Below are 13,376 nucleotides of genomic sequence, written 5' to 3' on the forward strand. Positions count from 1 at the left end.
GAAAGTCAAGGCAGCCGCGCTTGCCGCGCCCCAAGACTTCCCCTGCTGCGTCCAGCGACCGGTGAAATCCGTTTGCCGCGTCACCGATTGCACCACCACCCGAGCGAACGTCAACGACGCTGGATCGACAGTCGGCCGTGGGTCCGTGCAGGGTACCTGGCGAGAGCCCGCTTGAGTGGGCTCTTCCACGACACGGTGAGGTGCGCGAGCGTCAGCACGCGCAGGCAGCGGCACGCCACCTCGCGTGCCACGTGGCTCTCGGAACCCGCAGGCGGATCGCCCTTGGCCGTGTGGCTCGCCCTCTCGCTCGCCCTCTGCAGGGCAGCTCCCACCTGTCAGACAAAAAGGAAACGGCACTGTTAGCACCATTAATTCACCATTGGAACCTCATTTGCCAGTAAAAAATGATAATTGTTTTTTTACCCTTTTATCTGGCAACAAAACTGACTCCTTGTACAAAAGGTGTCAGTTTTACTGGCAAATGAGGTTCCAATGGTGTAAATGCTTACCCCGAGCTCTCATACTCTGATGGTGCATTGTCTTTGAGTTGTGCGCCTTTTGGCGTCATCTGGTCAAACACCATGTGAGACTAGGCTCTAAGGAAAGCTGTCTCGGGTGTGGACCAATCAACTTCAAGGACAGTGCATACATTATCAGAGTTATGTTTTTTGTTTGCATTATGACTGCAGGTATTGTGGTCTATGCAAACATGACTCCTTGTAAAAAAGATGTCAGTTTTGTTGCCAGATAAAAGGGTAAAAAAGCAATTACCATTAAGCCATTTTTAGAAACAGTTTGTCTTTAGAAGCTAACCCCCCTTTTCCTGATGACGACCGCTTGTGTTGAGATCGAAACGTCGTAGTTTTTTGTTATTTTCTTTGAACCTATCTACGTGACTTTACCGAAAGACCCAAAGAATATGAATACTGTGAGTCATGTTTAGCGTTTGCTTTGTGTCTTTGGTCATCATAAATTGCATCTGCAATGTGGTGTTTTACACTGGTGAGTAATACATCTATAGAGAAGCCTTTATTTTTCCAGGAAAGCAAACCTGGGTCTCATCTTCTTAGCAGGGTATTTTTTTTGGACGTTTGGCAAGTTTCAGACGCTGTCTTTCCGACAGCCCTGTTCTTCACCTGAGGACGGCTGCTTGCGTTGTGGCCGAAACGTCGTGAGAATTTTATTTTATTTTTATTATTTTATTATTTCCCTTATACGTGACTTTACCGAAAGAACCAAGAAGATTTCTAACAATAATTAGCTTTAAATAGCGTCGTCGTCGTCGTCCGTGCGACTTGCATCCCAAGATCGCCGAGCGACCACGGACAAGCTGGAAGGCAGCCAGTTGGTGAGCCGGTGCCAACCATTTCACAAGCTCTGCAGTCCTATATATATAATAATAAACTAAAATTCAGCCGATAAATGAGTGTTTATACACGTGGGAGGAAACTGGAGCACCCGGAGAAAATGAATACACATGAAGGGAGAGATTATATTGAACTATAAAACTACTAAAAAACAAATATTTTACCAGGTAAGGCCCACTTTTTCAGAAGCGACCTGGTTATCACAAATGATAGCTCAACGAAGAAGTGGCTTATCGCGTGGAAATGTATGGCAACAAAAAACTCCAAAGCGCACGTTTCTAAATGTCGAGGGATAAACCGAAGGACCTGGAGAAAAATCCACATGACCACGGGGAGAACATGCAAACTCCAAATATAAGGCATCAGGGTCGGGATCAAAACCTCAACCTCCTGTATACCAGGCGAGGTAATTAACAGCATGCTGCTGTACCAGCCTCTCCTTGCGAGCCAGAGCATGGCACACCTCCTCGACACTCACGGGAGGGGAGTTTCTAGAGTATATTGTAACTCGAACGTCCGGGGAAAGCCCACGTTTACTGGAGAAGAAACAAGCTCCACCGTGGTTCACAACCCGTGGTCCGCAAGGCTTGTGGGAAGTGAAATAAGAATAAAATAAAAATCACGACGTTTCGGATGCAACACAAACTTCCGTCTTCAGGTGGAACCGTCACAGCACGATTGCTGTATCAAGTGTCAAGTGATACAGCTATCGTGCTGTGATAGCTGTATCACTTGATACACTTAATACAGCTATCGTGCTGTGACGGTTCCACCTGAAGACGGAAGCTTGTGTTGCCTCCGAAACGTCGTGATTTTTATTTTATTCTTATTTAACTTTTATTAATTAAAATGTTTTACCTACGTGACTTTACCGAAAAAACCTAAGAATATGAATCCTTGCAGTCACGAAAGCTTCAAATCTAGAATTGTGGGAAGTGGTCCATCAAACGGCTGCAGACACGAGCATTTGGAGAAATGTTGAAAAGTATGCTGTCGGAGCACGACAAGCAGCGCAACAACTCGTGCGGTTTGGCAGTGGCAGTACCGCGGCTCCAGAGAGGATGGGCACCAATGCTGTTGACGAAATCAGAAACTTGCACTGCCCCCTACTGGCAGCATGGAGTTGTGCGTGAACGTTCATGCGTGGGGGAGCGGTGGTGTAGTGGTTAGCACCCTGCACTTCGAAACCCGGTGACCCGAGTTCGATTACCGCTTGCGGTCACCATCAGTGACGATTATCTGAACCGGTCCTGGGCCTCCCCTAGGTCGACTCAGCTTAACATAAGTACCTGGTGCGATGTGTAAACATCGCCACTTGAGAGACAAAGGCGGCTGGGCGTGGTGCTGGCCACCCACCCCCTCATGTGCTATGCCGGCCTTCATAGGTGCTCGCTAACAGCACTTGCCCCAACAGTCAGGCTATACAGGGGATCTTTGTCTTTTGTGTGTGCATGTTCATGTGTTTTGTGTACATTTATAAATAACAAAAGTAGATAAAATAATAAAAATAAAACACAATAAAACAATTCTCACGACGTTTTGGCTACAACATCGTGAGAATTATTTTATTATGTTTTATTTTTATTATTTTATTACTTCCCTTCTACGTGACTTTACCGAAAGAACCAAGAAGATAGATCCCTGCAGTCACGAAAGCTTTAAATCGAAAAGTAGATAATGTACAGACCTTTGTCAATATATTGCTGTATGAAGGCCTCCCCACACCCCTTGGTTGTGGGGATTTGTTTCACCAAACTCAGCCATGCTGGTCGGCGCAGGTTTGTGACCTTGGAGGGGCCCAGGACTGGTTCGGCTGTCACTGGCCATCCATGCCAGGCACAGATAGGAAACGAACGCGGGCCGCTCGCGTGCTCACGGACGCCTGTGGCCCAACGCTTTGGAGACGAGGGTTGGTGGATCACATAGGTTTGTAAAACTGCCAAAACCCGCCGAGTTGCTCGGTGGCCAGAAGACAGCACGGCAAGAATGTCCGCTTCTTATCCCCGTGTACGTACGGAGATAACACAAAGCAAAGCACTCGTTCACGTAGGCGATGGACGTACATCCCAGGCAAGCCGCTCCTGAACAACGGACATCGGGACTCCAGAATAAACAAATACATGTATTTAGATTGTCTAACATTATCGTCGTATTGTTTTGACAATTTAAGGAGGCCGCACCTTTTTGAGTTGCGCCAGTTGCGCCATGCCATCCGCAAGCTGCACGCAATCCAGCACGGCTCTTGCAGCCTCGCCGTCCGCAGCGGCGCTGTCTGCCAGTGCTGGAACGACAGTGGGGAGCGCACTCGTGACACCGCTCCACGATTATACCTTGACGAGAGGAAGTCGCGCTGGGAGGAACGCGTGCGCATGGTAGAGGAGGGCAGGTTACCGAGACAGGCACTGAAGTGACAGCCTGAGGAAGGCCTACAACTATTATAAACTATGTACCGACTAATAGGGGTTTTCCCCTTTTTTCTGGCAACAAAACTGACACCTTTTGCAAGGAGTCATGCTTACATTAACCACAATACTTGCAGTCAAATGCAAATAAAAAACAATACTCTGATCATTTATGCATTGTCTTTGAAACTGGTGTGGACCAATCAGTTTCAAAGACAATCCATAACTGTCTGTCTTTTGAATGCAATGGCGATGTGTGGTGGCAGCAACGGCATTGCGACGAGACTCTTGAAATACTCGGGCAGAGCGTTGCAATTCCACATGAATGCAGTCCAGCTACCACTGGTCAACCAGTGGAGAGGAGTGTCAAAAAGAAAGGGTCAAAGTGATTTTCTGCTCAAGTGAACATTGAGGCAGTGCTCATCTCTTGTGTACAGCTCTAAGTCAGCGGTGGAATTTCCACTTTTTATGGTGGGGATGAGTCTATCCATGCAGCAACCAATGTCGACTTCCCTTACAAAGCGGTGTGTAATTTATCGACCTCGAATAGATGATGGGTTGGGTGAACCCCAAACTCGAAATCAGAACTCTCAACCTTTTGGTTGGGAGCTTCTCACGACGTAGCGAAGTACGATGATTAGTTTTGTGATTTATTCTCCGACAGCGTCACACACATTGTGCTACTTGTAGGTGTCTGTGCTGTACGAGAAACACGCCAAGGGACTCGTGTACTCAACGTCAGTCTATTTTATTCGTACGTACAGCCGGGACGCACCAATGCAGTCGTAACTTTGCCTTCAACGACGCGCACATCCTTAAACTCAAGCGCCGCTCAGCTGAAAAAGCTCTTGAGATGTGGTTGCGATTTAGACGTCACGTCTTAACTATAAAACTATGCAAATTTTTTTTATACTATTTTTTTTTACTATTTTTTTTATTTCACCAGGTAAGGTACACTGAGCAATATGGCTCTTTTTCAGCAGCGACCTGGCCACAAATAAAAACTCAACGCAGTGGCTTATCACGTGGAAATGTATAGCAGCCAAATATGCTAAACGTGTTGCTGATTCTAAATGTGGAGGGAAAAACCGGTAGGTTAACACGGAGAAAAATCCACGCAGCCAAGGGGAGAGAGACACCGCAAATTACAAATATATAGCAGGCGTCAGCGTCGGGATCGAACCCACGACCTGTCAACCAGGCGAGGTAGTTAACATCTTTCCACCGCGGGGCCCCCTTCAACTTAAAATAAATAAATATAATCGGTGACGTTTCGAGCAATGACCCTTCTTCATGGCACACGGACCAACGAAGAAGGGCCAATGCCTGAAGCGTAGCAAATTCTATCCGATTCAGATTATTTAAAGGCGGCATTGTTGACGAATGTGTTGAGTTTTTTGTTAATTGTGCCTGAGCGCCGCCACCACCACTAAGTAATGTGTTGCTGAACTTGATTTTACAAAGGACTTGGGGGGGGCGAGGGCCGGGTGATTGACACGGTGCCCACCGTGGGACTGTTAGCAATGACCACGTTCACCCACAAGAGGGCGCACGGATTTGTTTGGATTGACAACACGATGTAACACGAGTTTTGTTCCTGGGTACGAAGTGTTATTTTTTAATTGCTCATGCCTCAAAAGTAGAGAAAATGGCGATTATTCCCCACAAACTTTGCTTTTGTGACCAGGAATTTATGTGAAGGAATGACACAAATGCACACCACGTTTTCTAATTGAAAATAGGTACATTTCAAAATATCACTGTCCTGGTCACAAAAGCAAAGTTTGTGGGGAGTAATAGCCGTTTTCTGTACTTTTGAGGCATAAGCAATTAGGAAATAACACTTACTACCCAGGATCAAATAAATATGTTTATGTTACACAGTGCAGCAACCAAACACGCACGATGACGGTGACGATTCCGAATGAGCAATTCGGAAAAAAACTCCTTCGGGGAACCAGGGAGCAATATGTGATTTTACTGTATTGTAAAATCTGTATTTATCTGTATTGTTTATTTAAAAAATTCGGTTCCGATTTAAAAACAAAAAAAGCATAATATTATTGCAAAACTTGAGTTTTCCCCCTCTCACTTTTGTAAAAAATAAAATCTATTTGAATCGTCGTCGGTTAACGGTTCCTCCTTTGGTTAACTCCCAGTTGAGGTTAACTTGAGCGGCGAACTTTCGACGTACGTGGAACTTCTTTCGCACCGTACGTAGCTTGTGGCGTAACCGTGGCGACCGCCGTGACACACGAGACCCACGTGCACGAGTTTGTCTTCACGGGTGGTGATGATGATGGTGATGATGATTGTAAAACACCGTGAAAGTCACCACATCCGTCTCGCCATCATTGATGGCCGAGGTTGAAGATGCGCGTTGCCACGTAGCTAAATTCTTGTACCGTGTGATTGTGCACAACCCTGTTAATCCACTGCTGGATGAAGTCTCCGCCAAGGGGGGGGGGGTCTGTTTGACCATACTTCACTTTGCTGATCGCTGTTACGTTTCCTCAATTATGACACAGCACGTGATTATGACATTCCCACGAATTATCACGAACGGCCTCGTCATTAGATCTTCCTACACCACATTGATGACGTTGTTGTTTTAAGTTAATTCATTCACCAGTAGTGCATCGAATGCGCCGGCCGGGGAGTAACTTAGAAGTATTTATTTATTAATCAGCTCTCGCTCAGGACGATTCAAAACGTTCGCGTGCGTCGTGTGTGGCAGCGTGGGGTGGGGAGGAGCGGTGGTGCAGCGCTTAGCGGCGACCCGGGTTCGATTATATTATTACCCCGCTCACGGCCACCAACACCGACGTCGATTAATTATCCGAACCGGTCCCGAGCCTCCCCTAGGTCGACTCGGCCTCAAATGAGTAATCTGGTGCGGTGTGGAAAATTATCGGCCACTGGGGGTGGGGAGGGGAGACAAAGGCGGCCGGGCGTGGCAGTGGCCACCCACCCCCTCGTGTGCCGTGCCGGCCTTCATCGGTTGCTACTTGCTCACAGCACTTGCCCCAATAGACTGTCCGGGCTACACGGGGGACCTTTGCCTTGACAGTCGGCGACGGTGGCCTCGGTGCGTCGCCACTCCGCGAGCTCGTCGTGGTTTTCGTCGCATCGAGTTGCGTCGTTTTTAATTAATCGATGAACGCACGGCAGCTAATCTCGCATCAGTCATGTTGGCATCGCTCACACCGCCACCATCAATCAACCACCGTGTGAATGAACCCGTACTGTGGGCATTGTGGAGTAGTGGTGGTGGTCGCGGCGCGAATTAATTAAACGCTCGATGACTGCGTGCGGGTGAACCGATAACATTAAAACAGCGCGGCGTTTGAGTGAATTAGCTGCTGCTGATGCCGATGCCGCTGCTACTACTGCTGCTGATGCCGATGCTACTGCTGCTGTACTCACTCGCCAACAGCTGCAGTTCCCCGGCGTCGACCTCAATGGCACCGACGTCCGCGGCGCCGCCTCTCCTCCTGCGGCCCATCCTGGCGCTGATGTTGGAAGAGGAGGAGGATGGGGGGGTGACGATGATGGAAGCGGTGATCGTTCGTGGTTGAGTGGTGGCGGTGGCGGCTGATGAGTCGGAGTCGCCGCACATGCTTCGAGACCGCCCCTCGACCCGGAAGTCGAGGCGAGGTCACGTGGCTCGCACGTGGCGCGGAGATTCCCGCAAAAGCCACCCCCCCCATACCCTCGGTGCCAGACATTGAGCACATTGTCCGGATTATAAGACGCACCCCCCCCCCCCCCCAAAAAATAATAATGTTGTGCTCGATTGCATAGCTGTCAACCCACGCGGTTTGTGGCGTATTCTTGTACAGGGAAATTTGAGTTTTCAGGTCCATACGGCGTACAGCCGTTTTAATACGGGCAACACATTGTTTTAAAATCCACGTGATTATTTTTTTGTTCGTGTTTCTCCCTTGTGATGGGACTTTGTGGGATGAACGTCGAGATTTATAAGGGCACGCGGTGGCCAATAAGGTCTGAATTCTATTTTGGTACTGGCAAAGGAGGTCTAATGATGTAGATGCTCACCCCGAGCCCTCATTACTTTGATAGTGCATTGTCTTTGAGCTGTACGCCTTTTGGCGTCCTCTGGTCGAGCATCAATTGGGTCGAGGCTCAAAAGAAAGCCGTCCCTTGGTGTGGACCAGTTTCAAGGACAATGCATATATTATAGTGTGTGTTTGTTTGCATTTTGACTGCAAATATTGTGGTTAATGCAGACATGAATCCTTGTAAAAAGGTTTCAGTTTTGTTGCCAGAAAAAGGGAGGAAAACCCTATTATTAATGTACCAGAGTTTCATGCACAGTACAGTACATTGGATGGACTTGTCTGTTGGTTTTCATTATCACGTTCATTTTTCGCAATGAACTCCAACAAGCCCGTCCTGAAAATCAGTGGGATGTTTAAAAAAATCATATTTCGTACCTGTTAAAAAAAACGTTGCCCAACTCATTATCCAGACATATTTACGCTTATTAGTATTGTTTTAAAATACAGTAAATGTAAATTACATTTTATTATGTTTTATTTTTATTATTGTATTACTTCCCTTCTACGTGACTTTACCGAAAGAACCAAGAAGAAGACAGTAAATGTATTTCTGGTGCAATGCGTGATTTAAACCAACGTGAGCAGGGGAAATTTGTTTTCAAGCTCATGCACGTTAGTTACCACGAGTATGAGCAGGATACGTCTGGAAACTCCTCTGATCCCGGAATATTGCGGATAACAGGAAGAACGACCAGACATATGAAAACATAGCTTTGTAGCTCATCGGATTCCTCCAGTGCAATATAAATAAATATTCTGATTCTTCTGAACTTTGGGAATCTTGTCTGCTGCAACGGCTCAAACCAAGAAAAAACATTGCTCCTCCTCGGCGTTTAAAATGTAAATGTTAATTTCTGCCGAATTAAAATGTGCACGACAGACAAAAATTGCGTATTCGACACGCGGCTTCCAATCTCCGTTCATAATAAAAATTACGCATTTCTAATTGCACGTTAAAAATGGGCAAATTAAATTAGGTCCCCTATCCATATGAGGGCATTCTATGCTGGGTGAAAGTGTAGAGAGATGAGGGGGGGGGGCAAAGAAAGCGGTGGACACCCCCCCTCAACCATTACTACTATAATGTAAGCGCACAACTTTATCTGTGATGAACGCTGCACTTTCCGTCGTTTTCATGCAGGGGGCGCTACAACCCTACACGCGCCCTGCATGAGAACGACGGAGGCGCAGGGACAGACGTTCGATTACGTGGGAATCGATCTGCAGACGGCGGTCTTCTCGCACTGCCGGCAGCTCCGTGTCGCCTGATCTCGATCCCGCAATCCCAACCAGGTGAAAGTCCGCATCGAACCCAACCGCCAGCAAGGCCATCTACTTAACGACGAGAAAAAATTCGCCACGAAATGTCCTTTTCAATTAAGTCTTCCAGATGTAAAATGATAGTAAGCTTTTAATGAATGCAATGATCTAGTTCGAAACATAATACAATTCAAAGATGTTTCATTTTAAAACTTGTAAACGGAGCATCGGGTGCTTGCGTGAATGCGTCGTTCGTGTGCAACTTTTTTGTGACTTTCCTGGCCGAAGGCCGTAAATGGAACAACCTCTAGTTACTACTATACTGAGCCAAGAATGTCTGTCTGTGTGTAACGCGCGTGACGTCACTCCACATGCCCCCCCCCTCCGTCATTAATATTCATGAGCGGGTGGATTTTTACACTCACGCGGAAATAATTTTGTTCGCAAATTCGCTTCAAGTTTCATGTTTCTTTATTGAAAGTGAACCTAATAAATAATTCTACGCAGCAACAAAGTCGATCTGGTGTCTTTATTGATTTCATCAGCACTTAAGACAAAAGGTAAGTCTAATTTATGCTTCTACATTAGGGTAAAATAGACATTTCTCGGTGATTTCCCAGATATTGTATCGAATTCAATTTATTTCAACCCCAGCGACCGAAAGCAGAAGAGAATAAAGTATCACAGCAATGAATTTGAACAAATTGAAGGTCAGTTATATACAGTGCTACAGTGACATGAAGTGAAGTGTTTTATGACTTAGTTTTGTGCAAGAATCACTGCCATTAATACAGTATTGCAGTGAAGTGTTTTATGACATAGTTTAGTGCAAGATTCACTGCCATTCCATTTACACAAGATACAATTATACTCTGCTCAATTTGTTCGTAAATATTACAGCGGCCACATTGCGAGCGGCCCGAGCTCATTGGTGGACGTGGACTGGGAAATTAGAAGCGTGGCGTGGAGAGGCGTGGAGAGGCGTGGGGGGAAATACGGTGAGCACGGAGATGCATTTTATTAAACAACAAACATCGATACAAAGATTTGAAGCTTTCGTGACTGCAAGGATTCATATTCTTAGGTTTTTTCGGTAAAGTCACGTAGGTAAAAAATTAAAAATAATAAAAGTAAAATTAAATAAAAATCACGACGTTTCGGAGGCAACACAAGCTTCCGTCTTCAGGTGGAACCGTCACAGCACGATTGCTGTATTACTTGATATTACTTGATACAGCTTTCGTGCTGTGACGGTTACACCTAAAGACGGAAGCTTGTGTTGCCTCCAAAACGTCGTGATGTTTATTTTATTTTTTATTTTACTTTTATTAATTTAAAATTTTTACCTCCGTGACTTTACCGAAAAAACCTAAGAATATCGATACAAATCTCTACTTGTGTATTACAATACTTATTGTATTGTTGTCATTCCGCTTGTTTACCCGGGGGGAAGCCTCGCCGAACCTCCTAGCTCTTTGTTCACGAGGATCCCGTTTGCCAAGTCGGAATCCGAATCTGTATTTCGACTGGAAGAATCCGATGAGCCATAAAGCAATTTTTCGCAGATGTCCAGAAGGAGCGGGTCAGAACGTTACAACAACAGGCACAGAAACCGAGACGATTGCAACGTATATGGGGACGTCCATAAATGACGTCACGCACCTAGGTGGGGGGGGGGGAGTCAGACATTTGTGACGATGTGTGACGAAGGGGGGGGGGGGTGAGAAACGTGACGTCACATCAAAATGCGCAACTTCAAATGAATATAGAATTGTTATAACAACACTAATTTTGATTCATTTTTATTATTTAGATTTACTAAGGTCACTTTTTATTTATTCCATGAAGGAGCATGGAAGAATGGAGAAGCATACATTTTGAACTTTTTTTAATGATTGTTATTAAACATTTTGATTCTAATGATTCTATCAGGGCTTTTCATTCTGTGGAATGAATATTTGAGTGTTATTATTGTACTCCCCATTTTGCTTCGTTCTACTACAAAGTTTCAATTCTTTATTTATATTTATAATTACTTTTAATATTTAAAAGAGAATTTCAACATAATATTCTGAACATCTGCAGTTTTAGTTAGACGCTGAATTATTTCAAGTGCATTTTATGCTAAATTTCAGCTTTCCAACGCCTCCTTTTTAATACATGTTTTCGCCGACATCAGAGTGCAGCGCCACATTAAATAGTTTTAAGCGATTTGAAGCGTTCACCGTAAAACGGATAGAGCGTGTTGTCATTACACCCGCAGTGTTAATCAGGGCAGCCGCTGAATTCGAACTGTATGCCGCTACAACAATTGGCGAACGACCGACTGCTAGGTTTATATAAAACTCTCAAGGTATTACAACATCCCATCGGGACCCACTTCCCTTCTGGGATTGAACATGAACACAATTCAGGGCCGGTTTCGACACGCGGCGTCTCATCGGCAGTCGGCTTTGTTGGGGAACTGCGTGATGTTGATAGGCACGTCGCCGATGGTATACTTTTCCTTTTAAGGCCGTGCTATTGACGAATGTGTTGAGTTTTTTGTTGTTGTAGGCAAGGGCCCTCTCTCTAAGATGTGGGTCCGAGAGGGAGGTTCAGCGGAGAAAGAAGCGGATCAAGAGCGAGGAAGCGGGAGGAGGGGCGAGTGAATAGTGGAGGCGGGGCAGGAGGAGGGGCGAGTGAATAGGGGAGGAGGGGCGAGTGAATAGTGGAGGCGGGGCGAGTGAATAGTGGAGGCGGGGCAGGAGGAGGGGCGAGTGAATAGGGGAGGAGGGGCGAGTGAATAGTGGAGGCGGGGCAGGAGGCAGGAGGAGGGGCGAGTGAATAGTGGAGGCGGGGCAGGAGGAGGGGCGAGTGAATAGGGGAGGAGGGGCGAGTGAATAGTGGAGGCGGGGCAGGAGGCAGGAGGAGGGGCGAGTGAATAGTGGAGGCGGGGCAGGAGGCAGGAGGAGGGGCGAGTGAATAGTGGAGGCGGGGCAGGAGGAGGGGCGAGTGAATAGGGGAGGAGGGGCGAGTGAATAGTGGAGGCGGGGCAGGAGGCAGGAGGAGGGGCGAGTGAATAGTGGAGGCGGGGCAGGAGGCAGGAGGAGGGGCGAGTGAATAGTGGAGGCGGGGCAGGAGGCAGGAGGAGGGGCGAGTGAATAGGGGAGGCGGGGCAGGAGGCAGGAGGAGGGGCGAGTGAATAGTGGAGGCGGGGCAGGAGGCAGGAGGAGGGGCGAGTGAATAGTGGAGGCGGGGCAGGAGGCAGGAGGAGGGGCGAGTGAATAGTGGAGGCGGGGCAGGAGGCAGGAGGAGGGGCGAGTGAATAGTGGAGGCGGGGCAGGAGGCAGGAGGAGGGGCGAGTGAATAGGGGAGGCGGGGCAGGAGGCAGGAGGAGGGGCGAGTGAATAGTGGAGGCGGGGCAGGAGGCAGGAGGAGGGGCGAGTGAATAGTGGAGGCGGGGCAGGAGGCAGGAGGAGGGGCGAGTGAATAGGGGAGGCGGGGCAGGAGGCAGGAGGAGGGGCGAGTGAATAGGGGAGGCGGGGCAGGAGGCAGGAGGAGGGGCGAGTGAATAGTGGAGGCGGGGCAGGAGGCAGGAGGAGGGGCGAGTGAATAGGGGAGGCGGGGCAGGAGGCAGGAGGAGGGGCGAGTGAATAGTGGAGGCGGGGCAGGAGGCAGGAGGAGGGGCGAGTGAATAGTGGAGGCGGGGCAGGAGGCAGGAGGAGGGGCGAGTGAATAGGGGAGGCGGGGCAGGAGGCAGGAGGAGGGGCGAGTGAATAGTGGAGGCGGGGCAGGAGGCAGGAGGAGGGGCGAGTGAATAGGGGAGGCGGGGCAGGAGGCAGGAGGAGGGGCGAGTGAATAGTGGAGGCGGGGCAGGAGGCAGGAGGAGGGGCGAGTGAATAGTGGAGGCGGGGCAGGAGGCAGGAGGAGGGGCGAGTGAATAGGGGAGGCGGGGCAGGAGGCAGGAGGCGGGGCTAGCGGCTGTGTGGGCGGGGAAGGGGCGGGCCCCCCGGGTACGGGCACGGGCCGCGCGCGGTGGAGGCGACCACAGACTCAGCGGACCCCCCCGCCTCGACCCCCGTCCGGGCCTCGCTCCGCCGTGAGTTCCCCTGCCCACCATCCAGCACCACCATCAGCATCACCCACCATCAGCAGCACCACCACCAGCAGCACCAGCACCACCACGCCGCTCGCGAATCGGCGATTCTCTCTGTGCCTCTCTCTGTGCCCCTCTCACTCTCTCGTCTTCTCTGCAACGACAGAGACTACGAGCACGGCCCCGG

The 13,376-nt window shown here is 48.5% G+C and overlaps 1 protein-coding gene across 1 annotated transcript in view; it reads right to left on the reverse strand.

Moving 5' to 3' along the window:
- Positions 1-7,391, reverse strand: part of THADA (THADA armadillo repeat containing) — a 55,389-nt gene extending 47,998 nt beyond the window's left edge. Inside the window, exons 1-3 of the mRNA XM_078858276.1 lie at positions 7,196-7,391; positions 3,548-3,648; positions 157-332 (exon numbers count right to left, since the gene is read on the reverse strand). Of these exons, the coding sequence (XP_078714402.1) occupies positions 157-332; positions 3,548-3,648; positions 7,196-7,388 (470 nt within the window). The 5' untranslated portion in view covers positions 7,389-7,391. The remainder of the gene's footprint in view (positions 1-156; positions 333-3,547; positions 3,649-7,195) is intronic.
- Between the last annotated feature and the right edge of the window lie 5,985 nt (positions 7,392-13,376).

This window comes from Lampetra fluviatilis, chromosome 7 (assembly GCF_964198595.1).
Source record: "Lampetra fluviatilis chromosome 7, kcLamFluv1.1, whole genome shotgun sequence".
Lineage (NCBI taxonomy): Eukaryota > Metazoa > Chordata > Hyperoartia > Petromyzontiformes > Petromyzontidae > Lampetra > Lampetra fluviatilis.